The 21824-nt window shown below is 49.2% G+C and overlaps 2 protein-coding genes across 3 annotated transcripts in view; both read right to left on the reverse strand.

Moving 5' to 3' along the window:
• Nucleotides 1–5953: 5953 nt before the first annotated feature.
• LOC311326335 (UDP-N-acetylglucosamine transporter-like) lies at nucleotides 5954–11572 on the reverse strand. Of its 2 annotated transcripts, XM_084459222.1 has the most exons (8): nucleotides 11355–11572; nucleotides 10385–10644; nucleotides 9252–9406; nucleotides 8718–8840; nucleotides 7887–8061; nucleotides 7166–7284; nucleotides 6309–6442; nucleotides 5954–6195 (listed from the first exon to the last, which is right to left on the reverse strand). In XM_084459222.1, exons 2-8 carry the CDS (start codon nucleotides 10572–10574, stop codon nucleotides 6105–6107), a joined length of 987 nt encoding a protein of 328 aa, XP_084315348.1. In that variant the 5' UTR covers nucleotides 10575–10644; nucleotides 11355–11572; the 3' UTR covers nucleotides 5954–6104. The 2 variants fall into 2 exon arrangements, with proteins under 2 accessions (XP_084315348.1, XP_084315347.1); XM_084459221.1 differs by lacking the exons at nucleotides 10385–10644; nucleotides 11355–11572 and having other exon boundaries at nucleotides 9252–10129.
• Nucleotides 11573–16121: 4549 nt separating this feature from the next.
• Nucleotides 16122–21824, reverse strand: part of notch2 (notch receptor 2) — a gene marked incomplete at both ends in the record, with an annotated part of 32240 nt that continues 26537 nt past the window's right edge. Inside the window, 4 exons of the mRNA XM_084459117.1 lie at nucleotides 16122–17711; nucleotides 17862–17959; nucleotides 18513–18660; nucleotides 19348–19664. Of these exons, the coding sequence (XP_084315243.1) occupies nucleotides 16122–17711; nucleotides 17862–17959; nucleotides 18513–18660; nucleotides 19348–19664 (2153 nt within the window). The remainder of the gene's footprint in view (nucleotides 17712–17861; nucleotides 17960–18512; nucleotides 18661–19347; nucleotides 19665–21824) is intronic.

Consider the following 21824-nt stretch of genomic DNA (forward strand, 5'->3'; position numbering starts at 1 on the left):
CACTACTACCCCTTCACCTATAACCACTACTACCCCTTCACCTACAACCACTACTACCCCTTCACCTACAACCACTACTACCCCTTCACCTACAACCACTACTACCCCTTCACCTACAACCACTACTACCCCTTCACCTACAGCCACTACTAACCCTTCAACTACAACCACTTCTTCCCCTTCACCTGTCACCACTACTACCCCTTCACCTACAACCAGTACTACCCCTTCACCTGCAACCACTACTACCCCTTCACCGGCAACCACTACTACCCCTTCACCTACAACCACTACTACCGCTTCAGCTACAACCACTACTGCCCCTTCACCTGCAACCACTACTACCCCTTCACCTACAACCAGTACTACCCCTTCACCTGCAACCACTACTACCCCTTCACCTACAACCAGTACTACCCCTTCACCTGCAACCAGTGCTACCCCTTCACCTGCAACCAGTACTACCCCTTCACCTGCAACCACTACTACCCCTTCACCTGCAACCACTACTACCCCTTCACCTGCAACCACTACTACCCCTTCACCTACAACCACTACTACCCCTTCACCTACAACCAGTACTACCCCTTCACCTACAACCACTACTACCCCTTCACCTGCAACCACTACTACCCCTTCACCTGCAACCACTACTACCCCTTCACCTGCAACCACTACTACCCCTTCACCTACAACCACTACTACCCCTTCACCTACAACCACTACTACCCCTTCACCTACAACCACTACTACCCCTTCACCTACAACCACTACTACCCCTTCACCTGCAACCACTACTACCCCTTCACCTACAACCACTACTACCCCTTCAGCTACAACCACTACTGCCCCTTCAGCTACAACCACTACTACCCCTTCCCCTACAACCACTACTACCCCTTCACCTACAACTACTACTACCCCTTCACCTACAACCACTACTACCCCTTCACCTGCAACCACTACTAACCCGTCAACTACTACAACTTCTACTATCCTTTCACCTATAGCTACTACCCCTTCAACCCCAACTCTTGCTTCAACCACCACAGAGTCTAAGTACCCCAAGTACAGTAACCCAATTACAACTGCTAACAATTTCCCTGATCCAAAAATATTTATTTTTATTAGCATTCATCAGTTGCAACATTATCAAAGCTACCTTCATCCCTGGAACTCACTTTTTTTTATCATGACACGCTCGTTAAACGGACGTTAACTCAGATCTTTTTTTTCCCTCCCTCAGCTGTTGTGTGTGGCAGCGCCTCTTTGAACTCCCGTGTAGGTGGCGGAGCTTTGGCGCCAGCTGGCACGTGGCCCTGGATGGCCAGTCTACACAAGAACGGGACGCATGTCTGCAGCGGAACTCTGGTGGCCGAGGACTTCGTCATGAGTGATGCTGAGTGTTTCTCCAGGTAAAATACTCCACAACAGGCAACATTTCAATTCTCCACGATTGACTTATTCGCTTTCAATGCTGCCACAATATAGCAGCATTGAAAAACCTGTTTACACATTATGGCCTCAATGTCAAATACATAATCATGGCACTGACACTGTGATGAGGCAAGCAAAGATAGTGACGTCAATATTCATGCATCTATGAGCAACAGTAATTTAGCCAACCTTTGCTAAGTGTGAAGTATTGAAAAGGTACACCTCTGTAAATTCCACCAATGCCTTATTCAGCTGCAGTGGTGTTATGAGGTGGGTGTGTGCTAGTGGGTTATTATGCCAGTGGCAGACAATAGTACCATCTACTGGGAGTGTATCCTTCACCATGGCAAAAGTATTACTTGTCTTTCATAATGTAAATGCAATTGACATTGCATTTAGCAGATGCTTTTATCCAAAGCGACTTACAGTACAAAAATTGCATTTAACGTAGGTAGCCTAGTCAGTCTACTACTACTCGCCAGAACTCACAATTGCATTTCCTTTATTAACAAGTGACTAAGAGCATAATCTAGTGCTAAAGCCAAAGTGCAAGAGTAGTTAAAGGTACCCAACGAAACGTGAATCAAAACAATCAGTTCTTTGTTTATTTTCGAAATTCCTCGATGATATGGTTCCTTGTAGTCTAATAAACATGTTGAATCACTTGAATGTCTTTCCTACCTTGTAATTTCTTCGCAAAATGATATTTCGCTAATGTTTAGAAAACAACAAAGATGTGGGAAACATCACTATTACGTGCTCCGCGTATTGACGCAATGACGTAGTACACGATTTTCGGGGACCACCTTCTCAAATTTGCTCTAGAGCGCATACTAGTGGTCAAAAACTACATTGGGTACCTTTAACTAAAAATACAATAGGTGCTTAAGAGAGAGGATCCTGGTAGAACTTCTTGAAGAGGTGAGACACATCTTTGTAGGTAAAAGGAGTAAGAAGTTATGCCTTAATGACCCTATCTGAATCAGTAGACCTACTGCAGTGTTCATTCCAGAAATAAATTATATTTATCACATATCATAACCGGTTTCCCTGTATTATCAACAAAAAGTAGGCTACAGAATAATCAAAAAAAAATCTGTTGACACAAGGTGCATTTTATTCAGTAAAATAATTTAAAAAAAATGTGGGTAGATAATTAAAAAATGTGGGTGGCATAAGCTTTTGTTGCTTCTGCTCCACCTTGCCCAGCCAACCCAATGCTTCGGACTGGACCGTGATCCTGGGGCGCCTGAAACAGAACTGGACCAATCCCTTCGAGGTGACCCTGAGCGTGACCAACATCACCAAGAGCAACTTGACCGGCAGCAACGTGGCGCTCCTTCGTCTGGCCGCCAGACCCACCCTCTCTGACTACATCCAGCCGATCTGTCTGGACACTAGCAGCACCACCGTGCCCTCTGGGACCAGGTGCTGGGTGGCTGGCTGGGGCCTGGGAGGAGGCGGCGGTGAGCGGGAAAAACTCGTCCTTTGTGTAGCTAATGTCTGTAGCCATGTTTCCATCCACACGTTTTATGCGAATTAAGTTATATCGAATTACAAATGCCTTATGGAAACAGTAAAATTCGATTAAAAGTCGACAAAAGGTTTGTACTGTCAACTGTACTACTCGTCGGATTTTCTCTTGTTCGATAAAAGGCTTTTTTTATTTTATCCGATTTAAAGCTCTAGATGGAAACGCACGTTCACCTGCCGGTCTCAACCGTGTGTGTCTGGATGCGTGTGTGAGGTTTTAGCATGAGATGTAAGACCCCTGTCTTGGGCTCTTTCCTTCTTTCTCTAGTGGAACAAGTTCTGCAGGAGTTCCAAACCTCTGTGGTGGATTGTGGGAATGTTTCATCGACTGACACCATTTGCACAGGAGCTGTGACACTGCAGCAGGTACAGTAGGCCTACGGTCCGATCCACAGTATCTTCCACGGTACATTGTTTTCAACGTGTCTCACTTTCCAAGCATAGCACTCATATGACGAACATTCCCACAATCCACCACATGAACCAGCGTGTTTCCCTCCTCCACCACAGGGTGACGGAGGCGGTCCTCTGATGTGTCGCCTGGATGGTGCGTGGATCCAGACCGCGGTGTTGCCTGTGGCCAGCACCTCTGCTAACCGCACTGCCGGCCGCAGGATCAGAGCTGCGTCAGACATCCAGGTGTTCTCCAGAGCCGCGTCAGACATCCAGGTGTTCTCCAGAGCTGCGTCAGACATCCAGGTGTTCTCCAGAGCCGCACGTTTTGAGAGCTTCCTCAAGGAGTCACTGCCCACCTTCCTAAGACCAGCCTCACGCAGCACAACGGCTGGCCCCATAGACACCACCATCACCACCACCACTACCACCACCACCACTACTGCTACTACCAGTGGTGCACGTCTGACCCAGCCTTCTACTTCCTTTCTCTTCTTTTGTCTCCTCCCCCTTCTGTCACTTGGTCAAGGCTGGTGGTAAAGAGGACTTGGAACTGGTGGCTCCTACAAAATGTATTCATTTATTATCACTTCAGATTTTTCTTTTCGGCAGTGCACCCATGTAGGGCTTTACTGAGCTTTCTTTAGCTCCTCATAACTACATAAAATACAGTTATACAGTCTTTGCTGGTGTTGATTTGCTGTGACCTCCTGGTGTAGTGTGAGGTTACAAATGACACAAAGCTGTATTTGTATAGCTTTGTGTAATTTGTAAATGTGTAATTTGTAATTATTTGTAATCTTTAGAGCATATCATGGAGCTGACAGCAATATTTCACTGTACATTGGACACTGTACCATTTACTGTAGGTCTACATGTGACATATAGCCTACATACTGTATACAGTAGCTATATATCAGTGGCGGCTGGTGACTCAAAAAACTGAGGAGGACAGGAGGAAGAGAGGCGAACCGCCCATGGGCGCCGGAGGGCACTTTCCCTCAGTCACTTATTATTTGAAATATCAGCTTTAAAATGTGGATTTACAGTCAGTTTTTTTGCTCCCCTCTGAAATAGGTAGGGGTGGGACGTATGCCCTCCTCCCTTGTTTTCTGTAAAACGCATTGTGTTGCCTCTGTGTATGGAATGTACTATACAAATAAAGCTTTGGTTGATTGATTGATTGATTGATTGATTGATTGAAGGAACCCTAGAAACAAGCCGATTGTTTGATCGGGTCTGGTAGGTACCAAGGCTCCAGTCCAACAGAGACGAGATGTATGGTGGAAGTTTAAAGTCGCACAGAAACGGACGTTTGAGATCATCTAACTTCCATAGTTTGACGTATTTCAGACGCAAACAAACTATGAAGGTGGAACATCATGTTTAGAGGAATTTGATTGGAACATTGACAAGTGGACGGGTTTTAAGAACTTTAGACAGATTCGATAGAAGGATAGCGTTGACGGGTGGATGTCGTGAGATTATTGGCCTAAAATCTAAGGTAGGAGATTAGGTAGCTATCTGTTGTCGTCATTGCACGTGACCTACCGTTTTCCAGGAAGTAAGAAATATACTTTGATATATTTTTACAGGACTCTGCAAAGGGGTAAGGGAGCTGTTTGGTGTTGCATCTACATCAGTATTAAACACAAGCTCAACTCAAGCTGGAGAGTTCTATTAATACATCCATGAGAAATATTCAAATGACGTCAAATTTGCCAAGATGGCGCGGTTCAATAGGGCTTCACTTTAGATTTAGAATCCTGGGGGCCTTGGTGTTCAGTCAACTGGACTTCACACTATACACTTTATACTATGAATATTTTTGTATACTAAATTGTATACTGTTTTTGATAGTTTTCTACCTCTCAAAGTTTGACAGAATCAGGATACAAGTACTCACAGTACACAGACACACACACACACACACACACACACACACAAACCCAGGATGAAAAGAGTCATTTCCTTTATGGAGTCGAGTTGTTCCTCATGATTGGCAGACATAATAATATATTCATCATTTAAACCCCGCCCCCCACCACAGGCAGGCCCAGGTAAATCACGTGACCACCAGTAGAGTTCCCACGGCAACAGAGACAGACTCAGGTCAAGGAGGTCATGTCTGGACACGCCTATAACACACCAGAAAGTGCCCCGACAGCAAATGCACTTCTCTTTCTGTCCAGATGGTGTCTGTCCACATGTCTGTCTGTCCCTTTATCTGTCCTCTTGTCTGTATGTCTGTCTGACCGTCCATCCCTTTGTCTGTCTTTCTTTCCGTCCGTCCATCTCTGTCCATCTCTCTGTCCATCCCTCTGTTTGTCTGTCTGCCTGCCTGTCCAGTGTAATGATGTCTGTTGTCATGGTGATTGCCATGGCAGTAACACAGGATGGCTAGCAGGTGATCACACCTGTAGCCTGTTGACCCAATAGTCCAGGCCACACTGACCAGCACAGGCCCAGTAAGGGTCCAGTTCTGAGCCGGTCCAGTCCGGCGCTTGCTCCTCTCCGAACATACGGTTCAGTGCATACAGTCCAGCGACCCCTAGGGTCGCTCCGGGGGTAACCGTGGAGACCAGTCTTTGACAGTCCACTTCCTGGTAACAGTCTCCGGCTGAGGCACTTCAAGGCGTCAAGACTGTAGCTATGGCAACACAGAGACGTTCTCTGATACTCCCTCTCCTCCTCCAGCACTAGTGTGTGTGTGTGTGTGTGTGTGTGTGTGTGTGTGTGTGTTAGGCTCTGCTGGGGTTGGCAGCAGGCTTGCCTTCGTATCCGTAGAGGAAGGTTGCTGTTATGACCAGCACAGCTCCTAGGAAGAACACACTGAACACACAACACAGCACGGTTAATGGGGAACGAGACCTGTGTGTGTGTGTGTGTGTGTGTGTGTGTGTGTGTGTGTGTGTGTGTGTGCGTGTGTCTTAATGCCCCCCTACCCGGTAGGGTTGAAGTCCTGGAGCCAGCAGTAGGATATGAGGGTGGAGAGGATGATGGACAGAGACGTGGCGAAGCCTTTCAGGATGTTGTCGGCGTACTTGATCACCGCGGCGATGACCAGCCCGCCCAGCGCCTGCAGGAGCCAATCACAGACAAGGATGAGGCGGAGGTTTCGACCAACCTGCAACCCTCGGCTAACTCGTCTTTAAACTGATCACTCTACCATAGAGGAAGTAAGACGCATTTGCGATCACGTGATGAGGGTTGAGACGCCAGGCTAGTGGATATGGGTGGATATGTGCTATTTAATTGCAAAAAAAAAGTGATTTTTATATAAAAGGTGGGGGGGGGGCAAAACTGTAGCCACCTCAGAGAAAAGGCTTTCAACTTTCGAAAACTGTCTTCATTTCGGTGAGTAATTAAATAAATATTATCTGTAGATGCGGTAATGTAGACTGAGCGACAATAGTTTATGGCTAGCTAGTTTGCTGTAAGGCAAGGCAAGGCAAGTTTATTTATATAGCACATTTCAGCCACAGGGCAATTCAAGGTGCTTTACATGAGACATTAAAAGCATTAAAACAAAAAGCAAGACATTATAGACATTTAAAACAAAAGGCAGGACAAATTAAAAGCATTAAAACAAAAAGCAAGTCATTATAGACATTTAAACAAAAAGCAGGACAAATAGAATACAGGAATAAAAGTTACAGTGCAGTATACTGATAAACATAGCTACACATGCTGTAGATGCACTACTACAGTAAGACCAGGCAGCCAATGGCAACAGCTCCAGATGGCGGCTTTAATAGGCTGCTGGGTAACAGCATGGCGGTGTGGCGTGGGAGGGGCTTACCTGCAGCGCCACCACGGTCCAGGTGAGGGAGCTGTAACCCTGGAACATTCCAGACTCTCGGACCCGCTCCCCGTCGTACGCAAACATCCCCATGAGGCCGAACACGAGGCCGAACAACCCTGCACACACACACATACACACGCATGCACACACACATACACACGCATGCACACACACACACACACGCACGCACGCCCACACATACACACACACACACACGCATGCACACACACACGCACGCACACACACACACGTACACAAAACATGCACGCATACACATTATGCATACACACAAACACAAAAACCGACGCATGCATATACAGTACACACACAAACAAACACATACACACATACACCCCACACATACACACATGCATGCACGCACACACACACACACCACATGCACGCACACATACATCACACGCATGCATGCACACACAAGCACGTGCACACAAGCACACAAACACACACACAACAATTAGTATCGAATTGGTAATTGATACACTCATGAACTATTTGCTAAAGTCCAATCAGACCCCCACCCAGCATCCCTCACCCTCCAGACCCCCACCCAGCATCCCTCACCCTCCAGACCCCCACCCAGCATCCCTCACCCTCCAGACCCCCACCCAGCATCCCTCACCCTCCAGACCCCCACCCAGCATCCCTCACCCTCCAGACCACTACCCAGAATCCCTCAGCCCCCAGAGCCCTCCCCTACCCAGCTGGATGTTGCGGACCCAGACGCTCTGCTTGCTCTCCTTCAGGATCTTCTCAAAGTAGACGCCGGCGAAGCCGCTGGAACAGCACGCCACCAGCACGGCCGTCACGCCCGCCACCTGGGAGCCCGCAGACAACGCCTCCTTCTCGGACGCCTCGGACGCCTCAGAGGGCCACTACACACACACGCACACACGCACACACACATGCACGCAGGTCAGACCTGATGGGGTGATAGAGGGGTTGTCTGACCTGTCGGGGTCATAGAGGGGTTGTCTGACCTGTCGGGGTCATAGAGGGGTTGTCTGGCCTGTCAGGGTCATAGAGGGGTTGTCTGACCTGTCGGGGTGATAGAGGGGCTAGCTGACCTGTCGGGGTCATAGAGGGGTTGTCTGACCTGTCGGGGTCATAGAGGGGTTGTCTGACCTGTCGGGGTCATAGAGGGGTTGTCTGACCTGTCGGGGTCATAGAGGGGTTGTCTGACCTGTCGGGGTCATAGAGGGGTTGTCTGACCTGTCGGGGTCATAGAGGGGTTGTCTGACCTGTCAGGGTCATAGAGGGGTTGTCTGACCTGTCGGGGTCATAGAGGGGTTGTTTGACCTGTCGGGGTCATAGAGGGGTTATCTGACCTGTCAGGGTCATAGAGGGGTTGTCTGACCTGTCGGGGTCATAGAGGGGTTGTCTGACCTGTCGGGGTCATAGAGGGGTTGTCTGACCTGTCGGGGTCATAGAGGGGTTGTCTGACCTGTCGGGGTCATAGAGGGGTTGTCTGACCTGTCGGGGTGATAGAGGGGTTATCTGACCTGTCGGGGTGATAGAGGGGTTGTCTGACCTGTACTAGAGCCACTCCAGCCATGAGGATGAGCAGGGACAGCCACTGGTAGACCCCCAGCCTGCGGCCCAGCATGGACACTGAGAACAGGGCGGTGGTCAGGATCTTCAGCTGGTACGTCACCTGGTAAGAGACCACATTCACCACACAACTCTCATCACCTACAAAAAAAACAAGCCTACTCTCTTCCTTGTACACTCTCTCTCCACACACAATCCCGTTGTCACTCTCTCTCTCTCTCTCTAATACGCACACACCAACACTCACGCACACATTCTCTCTCACACTCACACACATTCTCTGCACACAACCTCCCTTCCTCTCCCTCTTTCTCACACACACACACACACACACACACACACACACACACACACACACACACACACACACACACACACACACACACACACACACAAACGCACCCCCCCCATCACCCCGCCCGCTTGGTGTGTGGCTACGCCCAGTAGAGCAGAATATTCTGCCCAGTACACACACACACACACACACACACACACACACACCACACACACACACCTGGTAAGTGGCAGCGTCCAGGTTGGACAGAGCGACGTAGAGCAGGTTGTTCTGTAGAGTGTAGATCCCAGAGGGGATGGCCAGCTTCAGCGTGTCTAGGGGCTTGTGAAAGATCTCCTGCCTCAGCACACTGTTCAGCGCCCTCAGACTGTAGCCTGAAACACAGCCCCCCAGCACAGGACCCCACAGGGAGAATAGAATAGAATAGAATAGAATAGAACAGAACAGAACAGAACAGAACAGAACAGAACAGAACAGAATATAACAAAATAGAATAGAATAGAACAGAACAGAACAGAACAGAACAGAACAGAATAGAATAGAATAGAATAGAATAAAACAGAACAGAACAGAATAAATAGAACAGAACAGAACAGAATAGAATAGAATAGAATAGAACAGAATAGAACAAAATAGAATAGAACAGAATAGAATAGAATAGAATAGAACAAAATAGAATAGAACAGAATAGAATAGAATAGAATAGAATAGAATAGAACATAATAGAACAGAACAGAATAGAATAGAATAGAATAGAATAGAATAGAATAGAATAGAATAGAATAGAATAGAATAGAATAGAATAGAATAGAACAGAATATAATAGAAAAGAATAGAACAGAATATAATAGATAGAATAGAATAGAACAGAACAGAACAGAACAGAATAGAATAGAATAGAATAGAATAGAATAGAACGTTTATTCTCGCCATATATAACTAGTACTGTATGTAGAGGTGTGGAGACAGGGGTCTGGCTATGTAGAGGTGTGGAGACAGGGACCTGGCTATGTAGAGGTGTGGAGACAGGGGTCTGGCTATGGAGAGGTGTGGAGACAGACAGGGGTCTGGCTATGTAGAGGTGTGGAGACAGGGGTCTGGCTATGTAGAGGTGTGGAGACAGGGGTCTGGCTATGTAGAGGTGTGGAGACAGGGGTCTGGCTATGTAGAGGTGTGGAGACAGGGGTCTGGCTATGTAGAGGGAGACAGGGGTCTGGCTATGTAGAGGGAGACAGGGGTCTGGCTATGTAGAGGTGTGGAGACAGGGGTCTGGCTATGTAGAGGTGTGGAGACCCCCTGGCTATGCGAGACTACGGAGCAGCTAGCTGGTAGCGACGGCCCCGCCCACTCACTGTGCTCCTTGTAGACCAGCAGCAGACAGGCCAGGATCTTCATCACCTCCGCCGCCACCACGGCCGACGACGCCAGGTAGCGCGGCCCGTCGCCCTGCAGGGTCCGTGAGTAGCGCATGGTGAGCACCAGGGAGGTGGTCTGGAACACCAGCACCCCCAGAGAGAGGTACTTCAGCCTGGACGATGTCATGACGGAGGGGGGTGGGTCTAGGAGAGGAGGAGGAGGAGGATGAGGAGGAAAGGAGGAGAAGGAGGAGAGACTGGGAGGAGAATGGTGCGAGAGAGGGGAAGCAGGAGAAAACATTCAACATTAAAAGTAAACTATTGAAAATACAAATTGGTGTGTGTGTGTGTGTGTGTGTGTGTGTGTGTGTGTGTGTGTGTGTGTGTGTGTGTGTGTGTGTGTGTGGTTTGACATGGCAGCTCAGAGCTCATTGTTCAGCTCGTTGTGGGTTAACTTATTGAGGAAGCTGAATCACCATCACGAGACAAATAACAAAAACAAACAAACCATCTTGGCAGCTTCACTACCCAGCTAAGCTACAACCAACCATTAATGTGTGACTCGGTTTCCTTGCTTCAGAAACAGTCACTGTATAGAATAGAATAGAATAGAATAGAATAGAACAGAATAGAATAAAACAGAACAGAACAGAATAGAATAGAAAAGAACAGAATACAATAAATAGAATAGAATAGAACAGAACAAAACAGAAAAGAACAGAATAAAATAGAATAAAATAGAATAAAACAGAACAGAACAAAACAGAACAGAATAGAATAGAATAGAACAGAATAGAATAGAATAGAATAGAATAGAACAGAACAGAATAGAACAGAATAGAATAGAACAGAATAGAACAGAATAGAATAGAATAGAACAGAATAGAGCTAGTCACTGTAGCCATAGTTAGCTAGCTAGGAGAGGAGGGGAGGCTGAAACTGAAGAGCAGAGTCATGGATGCCTCACCTGTCCTGTGGCCGGTGTAGAGGCTGGAGATCCGGGGTCTGGAAGTCTCAACTCGTCCAGACCCGGTTGGTTAATGCGTCGTGTTTATTAGAAAGCTCCAGTAGCTAATCAACTAGCTAAGAGCTTACAAGCTGTCACTTCACAGTCCTTACGTCCATTGACCCACACTAAGGTTCATTGTCCCTTCCGGACTATTTCATGGTCTCGCATTATGCCAGAACTGCCTATCTACCTGATATTGGGAGGAATAATATGAAAAGTTAATTATTAACGATGGCAACATGGGTCCATAGTCACAAACCGCTCCAGTCACTTCCGTGTACAGTAGCTTTGCTGTCATTCTCTGTTGTGAGTGGGATTAACTAACCGCCACAGAGTCCTCTACCGCCACCTGCTGGACTGGCGCGGTGTTGTGAGTCTTGTGGCTTCATATCAGCCATATCATATCTTGTGGCTTTCCTTCGTGGAAGTTGATGCATAGCAAGTAGCCTACGTGTTGTCCATATGGTAAGCAGTGCTTACCCAACGGAAAAATAACAAAGGAAAGTGAAATATTAAAATGTCCTGTCCTGGTCCTTCCTGTCTTTGCACTGGTCCGTTGTTGTCTCGTTGTTGGCTCCACGGTTGTCAAGAACAAATGGCAATACAATAATTGTGTTTCTTCAGTGCCCACTCAGACCAGACATCCCATTAAAACTGAATGAATAAATATGCAAATATGAGAGAGAGAGAGAGAGAGAGAGAGAGAAGGAAGACAGAGAGAGAGAGAGAGAGAGAGAGGGAAGACACAGAGAGAGAGAGAGAGAGAGAGAGAGGGAGAGAGAGAGAGAGAGAGAGAGAGAGAGAGAGAGGGAGAGACAGAGAGAGAGAGAGAGAGAGAGAGAGGGAGAGAGAGAGAGAGAGAGAGAGAGAGAGGGAGAGACAGAGAGAGAGAGAGAGAGAGAGAGAGGGAGAGAGAGAGAGAGAGAGAGAGAGAGAGAGAGGGAGAGACAGAGAGAGAGAGAGAGAGAGAGAATACAGAGAGGCAGATGGGATCTGAAAAGTCAGAGTTTATTTCAGAAAATGCATTGATCATTTGTTTGGTTTATTCATTCAGACGGGCTGCTCAATAGAAACATAACAGAACCAAATACAGAACCAAGTAGATACAGAACCAAGTAGACACAGAACCAAGTAGACACAGAACCAAGTAGATACAGAACCAAGTAGATACAGAACCAAGTAGACACAGAACCAAGTAGACACAGAACCAAGTAGATACAGAACCAAGTAGATACAGAACCAAGTAGACATTACTTCATATCACATGTCAACATATAGATGTTTACCAGAACAGAACGAGACAAGAAACCAGAACAGGCTCATAGACCGCCTGACAGGCTGATATACTGACCAAGCACATAGACTGCCTGACAGGCTCATATACTGACCAAGCACAGACTGCCTGACAGGCTGATATACAAGCTGATATACAAGCACACAGACCGGCTGATATACTGAACAAGCAGACTGCCTGACAGGCTGATATACTGACCAAGCACATAGACTGCCTGACAGGCTGATATACTGACCAAGCACATAGACCGCCTGACAGGCTGATATACTGAACAAGCACATAGACTGCCTGACAGGCTTCTATACTGAACAAGCACAGACCGCCTGACAGGCTTCTATACTGAACAAGCACAGACTGCCTTACAGGCTGATATACTGACCAAGCACATAGACCGCCTGACAGGCTGATATACTGAACAAGCACACAGACTGCCTGACAGGCTTCTATACTGAACAAGCACATAGACCGCCTGACAGGCTGATATACTGAACAAGCACACAGGCTGCCTGACAGGCTGATATACTGACCAAGCACACAGACCGCCTGACAGGCTGATATACTGAACAAGCACACAGGCTGCCTGACAGGCTGATATACTGACCAAGCACACAGACCGCCTGACAGGCTGATATACTGACCAAGCACACAGACCGCCTGACAGGCTGATATACTGACCAAGCACACAGACCGCCTGACAGGCTGATATACTGAACAAGCACATAGACCGCCTGACAGGCTGATATACTGAACAAGCACAGACTGCCTTACAGGCTTCTATACTGAACAAGCACAGACCGCCTGACAGGCTGATATACTGAACAAGCACAGACCGCCTGACAGGCTGATATACTGAACAAGCACAGACCGCCTGACAGGCTGATATACTGAACAAGCACAGACTGCCTTACAGGCTTCTATACTGAACAAGCACAGACTGCCTGACAGGCTGATATACTGACCAAGCACAGACCGCCTGACAGGCTGATATACTGAACAAGCACAGACTGCCTGACAGGCTTCTATACTGAACAAGCACATAGACCGCCTGACAGGCTGATATACTGAACAAGCACACAGACCGCCTGACAGGCTGATATACTGAACAAGCACATAGACCGCCTGACAGGCTGATATACTGACCAAGCACATAGACCGCCTGACAGGCTGATATACTGAACAAGCACATAGACCGCCTGACAGGCTGATATACTGAACAAGCACATAGACCGCCTGGCAGGCTGATATACTGACCAAGCACATAGACCGCCTGACAGGCTGATATACTGAACAAGCACACAGACCGCCTGACAGGCTTATATACTGAACAAGCACAGACCGCCTGACAGGCTGACGTACTTGGAGGTGTGAATGTGACATCACCGCGTTGGGCGGCTCTGATGCCGACATTCCTACAGGAAGTACCAGATAAACATAATATGAAAGGATGCATTTTTGGTTTGTTGCTTGTTGAAACAGGCACTTAGTATCAGTGACCAAAACCTGATCTTAGGGATAGACGTGTGTGTGTGTGTGTGTGTGTGTGTGTGTGTGTGTGTGTGTGTGTGTGAGTGTGTGTGTGTGTGTGTGAGTGTGTGTGTGTGTGTGAGTGTGTGTGTGTGTGTGTGTGTATGTCGGTCTATCAAAGCCTTGTCAATCACAAACCTACATTGTAACAGTGATCCGAAGCTTCAACACTTATCAACACTTCCTATTGAGACCAACAGCTTTTCTGAGGTTTGACATTTTTAATAATAAAAAAAAAAGATTTTAAAAATAACATTTTGGCCGACAGGCAAGTCAGTTTGGTCTCAGTGACATTGATGATCTATTGAACGGTGCCAAACAGAATCGATCAATGATTGTCTGCAGACACAGAGCGCTCACGACAACACTACATGCTCATTAGAAGAAAAATAACACCAGGAAGACATCAAAAAATACTCTTATTACAAAACAACGACATCATAAACATCTCCAGACTTGGTTTGTGAATCATAACAATCAAACAAGGTGCACAGATAGATAGACTGATTGTAATAAAGCAAAAAAGTGATTACATTTTGGAGAAGGAGGGCGGGGAACGAGAAGAAACGTCCCAAACCCGAAAGAATCGTACAACTTCAGAACCTTTCACGCTGCTGCGAGCTTAAGTAACAATATACAACAATATCCACGTAAAACAGAATAGCAATAACAGCTGTATAAGATCTAGTGACCTCGGACAGCCTGGTTCAGTAACACGGAAAGACGGAACGGTTGATTCCCTGGTTATCAGCTGTAACATACTATCAACACTCATGTAACCTGTAGTATTACAATCCATACTGCAACAGCCAATCACCCCTTTAATCGAAGACTTAGATCGTGTAACTTAGTAAAAGTATGTTGCGATAAACCTTAGTCCATCTTTAGTATCTCTCGCTATGATACACCTGTATGACCCCCTCCCCTAACCCACCACAGCCAGACCCCCCCCGGGGTAGAGACCATCAGAGAGACCGTCGTGTGTTGGGGTATTCATTGTACAAGTGATCTCTTCTTTAAGTTCTTCTAACATGCGTTCTCTTGGCCGTAGGGGGTGGCGGTCATCATGCAGCCTCCCAGCTGTGTCTGGTCACCGAGACTCTCTCCGTGCGTGTGTGTGGACGTACACGGAGTTGAGGTAGGCTTAGGTACAGGTAGGCTTCCACCCCAAGAGATGTAACTGTTGTGCGTGTGTGTGTGTGTGTGCGTGTGAGCAAGCGTACCTTTACACACACACCCTATAACAGCCTCTCCCCCTCAAAACCTCACAACCAGAAACATTCATTGAATACAAGATAACATTAAGGCAGTTTTAGCTTGAAGAACACAACTGAACATCATATAAAAAAATAGAGTTAATGTTGGAAACGTTAGTATCTGTAAGAGGCTGAGTTCATAGCGAGAATCGACGTGGATGTGGAGGATAGACGCTCAAACGAGCCAGACGTCCTTCACAAGGTCAGGAGATCCGACCACTGACCGTCCATCTGAGTCCATCTCAACGGTATCTCCTCCTGACCCGTCTCTCTCTGTCCATCCGTCTGTTTCACCGTGTCCAGGGAACCCAAGATGGTCTCCAGCCCCACCCCTCACCCTCGTACCAGGGTGGCAACCAGCTAACGACACCACAGTTTTTATTTGGTTTAAAATCTTCTTCAGCAACGACGTTAAAGCAAGTACACACTCGTCTTAAGTGCAAAGAGAGGATAGAAAGAGAGGGAAGTGATTGATTATCGTACCGAGGGGAGGGAAGGGGGTAAAAAATAACAATAAAAGACACATTTCTGTTAAAAAGATAAGATACGCGTTAAAGTGTTTTGTAGACCGACGCCTCGACGAAGCCATAGACGAGAGGATGAGCGCGTGGGGTTGATCCAGTCCGAGTCCCCTCCCCCTGCCCCTCCCCCCTACGCGAACACCTGCATGTTCCCCCGCTGGGGCTGCTGGGAAGGCGGGGGCGCGGCGGGCTGCGACTGCGCCGCCATGGCGGGCTGCTCGGGAATGTGTGTGTGGTGGTGGTGGCGGTGGAGGTGGCGTGTGGTGGTGGAGGAGGAGGAGGAGGAGGAGGAGGGCTGCAGCGTGTGGGGCGGGGCGGCGCTCCCCAGCGGGGTGGGGCTGGTTGTGACGTCGGACCAGTCTGAGTTGGAGTGGGGCGAGGAGGAGGACCAGGGGTCGGGGGACTCCGGGGAGGGGGTGAGGTAGGGGTGCTCGCTGGGCGGGTGGGCGGGGTGGCCCGGGGTGGTACCCTCGGAGCCGGCCGTGGCGTAGCTGTGCTGGGAGGGTGGCGTGGGGTACTTATCCACGGGGCTCTGCATGGCCTGGTAAGGGGGGAGCGGGCGGGGCTGACCGTCGGGCATGCCGTGGCCGTGGGCGTGGCCCCCCAGCGAGTGGGCGTGGCCGTGGGGGTGTTGGTGCTGGAGGGCGTGGGAGAGGCCTCCCCCTCCCCCTCCTCTCTGGAGCCCCACGTCCGACATCTGGTACATGTAGAGGTGGGCGGGGCCGGGCTGGGACAGCGGCACCCCCTGGCCGCCCTGCTGGGCCTGCTTCATCAGGCCCTGGGGCCCCGCCCCCTGGGGCCCCGGCGCCATCATCTGGAAGGTGACGATGGGCGGCAGCTGCTCGCGGCTCATGGTGACGTTCATGGGGGTGAGCATGCCCTGGGGGTGGCCCTGCTGGGAGGGGGGCGGGGCCAGGCCGGGGTGGCCGCCGTGAACCCCCCCGCCGCCGCCGACCCCGCCCACCCCCAGCTGGTGATGGGGCAGCAGGCCGAACATGTGACCCCCGTAGCCGTGCTTCATGGCGCCCCCCCAGGCCTGCTGCTGCCCCAGCATGTGGCTAACGGGAGGCAGGAGTGGGCGGGAGGAGGAGGAGGAGGCGGGGCTAGACAGCAGCGGTGGGGAGGCGGCGGCGTTGGAGGAGGAGGAGGAGGAGGCGCCGCCGGCAGGGTCCCCGCCCGTGTAGGAGTGAGGGGACTCCAGGGAGTCGACGGGGGACATGGTGACCGAGCTCTCCGAAAGACCTCCCCCTGCTCCCGCCGCGGCTCCTCCCCCCGCCGACGCCGCCTTCGTACCCGCGCCTCCCCCGGCGCCGGGCCCCTCCCCTCCCGCGGGCTTCTTCCTCCTCTTCGCCTTCATGTCCTTGAGATCTTTCGCCCCTCCCCCTCCGCCTCCGACCCCGCCCACTTTAGCCCCGCCTCCTCCCCGTCGGCTTTTCTTGCCCTGGGGCCCCGGGCGCATGCCCATGTAGCCCCCCCCGCACACCATGGAGGGGTGTCCCCCCCCGGCGCCGCCCAGGTGGGCGGAGCCAGCGTGCGGGCTGTGCACCAGGTTGTACTGGTCCAGGAGGCGCACGATGTCGTGATGCATGCGCTCCTGGGCCGTGTCGCGGGGCAGCCGGTCCAGGTGGTCGGTGATGTCACGGTTGGAGTAGTGGTCAAGCAGGACCTGCGCCGCCTCGAAGCTGCCCTCACGGGCCGCCAGGAACAACGGGGTCTCCTCCTGAGTGGGGGGGCAGACGCAGGGGCGAGAGGGTCAAAAAAACAAACGGCTATACTGATACGTGACTGTGGTTAACAGACACAAACCTGCTCACACACACACACGCACGCGCATACACACACACACAGACAGACACACACACACACACACCTTGTTGTCCTGCATGTCTCTGTTGGCCCCGTTCTTCAGCAGCACCAGGGTGGCCTCCACGTTGTTGACCGCCGCTGCCCAGTGAAGAGCTGACTTACCTGGGGGAGGGAGGAGGGAGGGAGGAGAGGAGGGAGGTGTGAGGGAGGAGGGGAGGAGGGAGGGAGGAGGTAGGAGGAGAGGAGGGAGGAGGGAGGGAGGAGAGGAGGGAGGAGGGGGGGAAGAGAGGAGAGGAGGGAGGAGGGGAGGAGGGAGGGAGGAGAGGAGAGAGGAGGAGGGAGGGAGGAGGGAGGGAGGAGGGAGGGAGGAAAAGGAGAAGAGAGAGAGAGGTTCAGCTGACTGAAGGACTGAGCAGACGTTGGTAAGAGTGTAGCGGTGACGAGAGAGAGAGAGAGAGAGAGAGAGATGGAGAGAGAGAGAGAGAGAGAGAGAGAGAGAGCAGGACAGCGAGGGATAGAGAGAGAGAGAGAGAGAGAGAGAGAGAGCAGGACAGCGAGGGATGGAGAGAGAGAGAGAGAGAGATAGAGAGAGAGAGAGAGAGCGGGACAGCGAGGGATGGAGAGAGAGAGAGAGAGAGAGAGAGAGCGGGACAGCGAGGGATGGAGAGGGAGAGAGAGAGAGAGAGAGAGAGAGAGAGAGAGAGAGCAGGCTGACCGTGGTCGTCCACGGCGTTGATGTCGGCGTGGCAGTGGACCAGCTCCTCCACCATGCCCTCCACCGCCAGCCGCGCCGCCAGCACCAGGGGCGTGGTCCCGTCGTTCATCCTGGCGTCCAGCTCCGTCGCTCGGTTACGGATCAGGATCTGGGGAGGTGAGGAGGGGTCGGGGTCAGGGGTGATTCTGGCTCTGGATCAGGTGACCCAGAATGATATCTCTCTCTCTCCCCTACTAATGTCACTTTCTCTCTCCTCCTCCTCTCTTTTCTGCTCCTCCTCTCTCTCTATCCACCTCTCCTCCCCTCTCTCTCTCTATCTACCTCTCCTCCTCTCTCTCTCTATCCACCTCTCCTCTCTCTCTTTCCACCTCTCCTCTCTCTCTATCTACCTCTCCCTCTCTCTGTCCTCCTCTCTCTCTATCCACCTCTCCTCTCTCTCTATCTACCTCTCCTCCTCTCTCTCTCTCTCTCTCTCTCTCTCTATCTCTCCTCCTCTCTCTCTCTCTATCTACCTCTCCTCCTCTCTCTCTCTCTATCCACCTCTCCTCCTCTCTCTCTATCTCTCCTCCTCTCTCTCTCTATCTCTCCTCCCCTCTCTATCTATCTCTCCTCTCTCTATCATTCCTCCTCCTCTCTCTTCTCGTCCTCCTCTCCTCCTCCTCTCTCTTCTTCTGCTCTTAGTCACTTGTTTAGAAAGGAGGTGTACTTTGTGAGTTCTGGTGAGTAGTAGCACACTGACTACCTACGTTAAATGTAGTTATAAGTCGCTTTGCATAAAATCATCAGCTAAATGACTGTAATGTAATGACTGTAATGTCTTCTCCTCTCCTCTCACCTGGAACACCCCCTGGGCGTCGGCGGCCACGGCGGCGTGCAGCGGCGTGCGGCCCATGTTGTCGTGGGCGTTGGCGTCCGCGCCGGCGTCCAGCAGCCTCTTGGCGGCGTCGGCGCGGGCGTAGCGGGCGGCCAGGTGCAGCGCCGTCTCGCCGGTGCGGTCCGTCTGCGCCATGAGCGTGGCGCCCTGGCCGATGAGGTCGGAGATGACGCTGGGGCCCGGCTCGTCCCCGCCGCTCTCCTCCTCCTCCTCGTGGAGGCCGCAGTCCGAGCCGCCGCCCGAGCGCAGCGACGCCAGCATCAGGGGGGTGAAGCCGTCTGTGGAGGGGGGGGCGGGGGTTCAGACACTTCGTCAAACACTAATGAATCGTAGAGAGGCTTTTTATACAGACATGGCGGGAATGTGGCGCCTTTATCACGCCATGGCGCTCTGCATAAAAAGCAACGCCATGCAATGGGGGGAATATTTTGTTGTGGATTCCATGCTATCAACTGAGGCAGTAATTTTGGAGGTGGTAATATTAGAGGTAGTCATATTGGAGGTGGTAATATTGGAGGTAGTAATATTGGAGGTAGTAATATTGGAGGTAGTAATATTGCAGGTAGTAATATTGGAGGTGGTAATATTGGAGGTGGTAATATTGGAGGTAGTAATATTAGAGGTAGTAATATTGGAGGTGGTAATATTGGAGGTAGTAATATTGGAGGTAGTAATATTGGAGGTAGTAATATTGGAGGTAGTAATATTGGAGGTGGTAATATTGGAGGTAGTGATATTGGAGGTGGTAATATTAGAGGTGGTAATATTAGAGGTGGTAATATTGGAGGTGGTAATATTAGAGGTGGTAATATTGGAGGTGGTAATATTGGAGGTAGTAATATTGGAGGTAGTAATATTAGAGGTAGTAATATTAGAGGTGGTAATATAAGAGGTGGTAATATTAGAGGTGGTAATATAAGAGGTGGTAATATTAGAGGTAGTAATATTGGAGGTAGTAATATTGGAGGTAGTAATATTGGAGGTAGTAATATTGGAGGTGGTAATATTGGAGGTAGTAATATTAGAGGTGGTAATATTGGAGGTGGTAATATTGGAGGTGGTAATATTGGAGGCGGTAATATTGGAGGTGGTAATATTGGAGGCGGTAATATTGGAGGTGGTAATATTGGAGGTGGTAATATTGGAGGTAGTGATATTGGAGGTGGTAATATTGGAGGTAGTAATATTGGAGGTGGTAATATTGGAGGTAGTAATATTGGAGGTGGTAATATTGGAGGTAGTAATATTGGAGGTGGTAATATTAGAGGTGGTAATATTAGAGGTAGTAATATTAGAGGTGGTAATATTAGAGGTGGTAATATTAGAGGTGGTAATATTAGAGGTGGTAATATTAGAGGTGGTAATATTGGAGGTGGTAATATTGGAGGTAGTAATATTAGAGGTGGTAATATTAGAGGTGGTAATATTAGAGGTGGTAATATTAGAGGTGGTAATATTGGAGGTGGTAATATTGGAGGTAGTGATATTGGAGGTAGTAATATTGGAGGTAGTAATATTGGAGGTGGTAATATTGGAGGTGGTAATATTGGAGGTGGTAATATTGGAGGTGGTAATATTGGAGGTGGTAATATTGGAGGTGGTAATATTGGAAGTGGTAATATTGGAGGTAGTAATATTGGAGGTGGTAATATTACAGGTTGTAATATTAGAGGTGGTAATATTGGAGGTGGTAATATTGGAGGTAGTAATATTGGAGGTAGTAATATTGGAGGTAGTAATATTGGAGGTAGTCATATTGGAGGTAGTAATATTGGAGGTAGTAATATTGGAGGTGGTAAAATTGGAGGGAGTAATATTAGAGGTAGTCATATTGGAGGTGGTAATATTGGAGGTGGTAATATTGGAGGTAGTAATATTAGAGGTGGTAATATTGGAGGTAGTAATATTGGAGGTAGTAATATTGGAGGTGGTAATATTGGAGGTGGTAATATTGGAGGTAGTAATATTGGAGGTGGTAATATTGGAGGTGGTAATATTGGAGGTGGTAATATTGGAGGTGGTAATATTGGAGGTAGTGATATTGGAGGTAGTAATATTGGAGGTAGTGATATTGGAGGTAGTAATATTGGAGGTAGTAATATTGGAGGTAGTAATATTAGAGGTGGTAATATTGGAGGTAGTAATATTGGAGGTGGTAATATTGGAGGTGGTAATATTGGAGGTGGTAATATAGGAGGTGGTAATATAGGAGGTGGTAATATAGGAGGTGGTAATATTGGAGGTGGTAATATTGGAGGTAGTAATATTGGAGGTGGTAATATTGGAGGGAGTAATATTAGAGGTGGTAATATTGGAGGTGGTAATATTGGAGGTAGTAATATTAGAGGTAGTCATATTGGAGGTGGTAATATTGGAGGTAGTAATATTAGAGGTGGTAATATTAGAGGTGGTAATATTAGAGGTGGTAATATTGGAGG

The sequence above is a fragment of the Borostomias antarcticus genome, assembly GCF_949987555.1.
Source record: "Borostomias antarcticus genome assembly, chromosome: 26".
Lineage (NCBI taxonomy): Eukaryota > Metazoa > Chordata > Actinopteri > Stomiiformes > Stomiidae > Borostomias > Borostomias antarcticus.

Coding starts and splice junctions, on each gene's coding strand:
- LOC311326335 (XM_084459221.1), bottom strand. CDS start 9,965: ATGGCGAGAATAAACGTTCTATTCTATTCTATTCTATTCTATTCTATT. Junction 8,062..8,717: donor CTGGAGTGGCTCTAGTACAG/GTCAGACAACCC, acceptor GTGTGTGTGTAG/TGGCCCTCTGAGGCGTCCGA. Junction 7,285..7,886: donor GGTCCGCAACATCCAGCTGG/GTAGGGGAGGGC, acceptor GTGTGTGTGCAG/GGTTGTTCGGCCTCGTGTTC.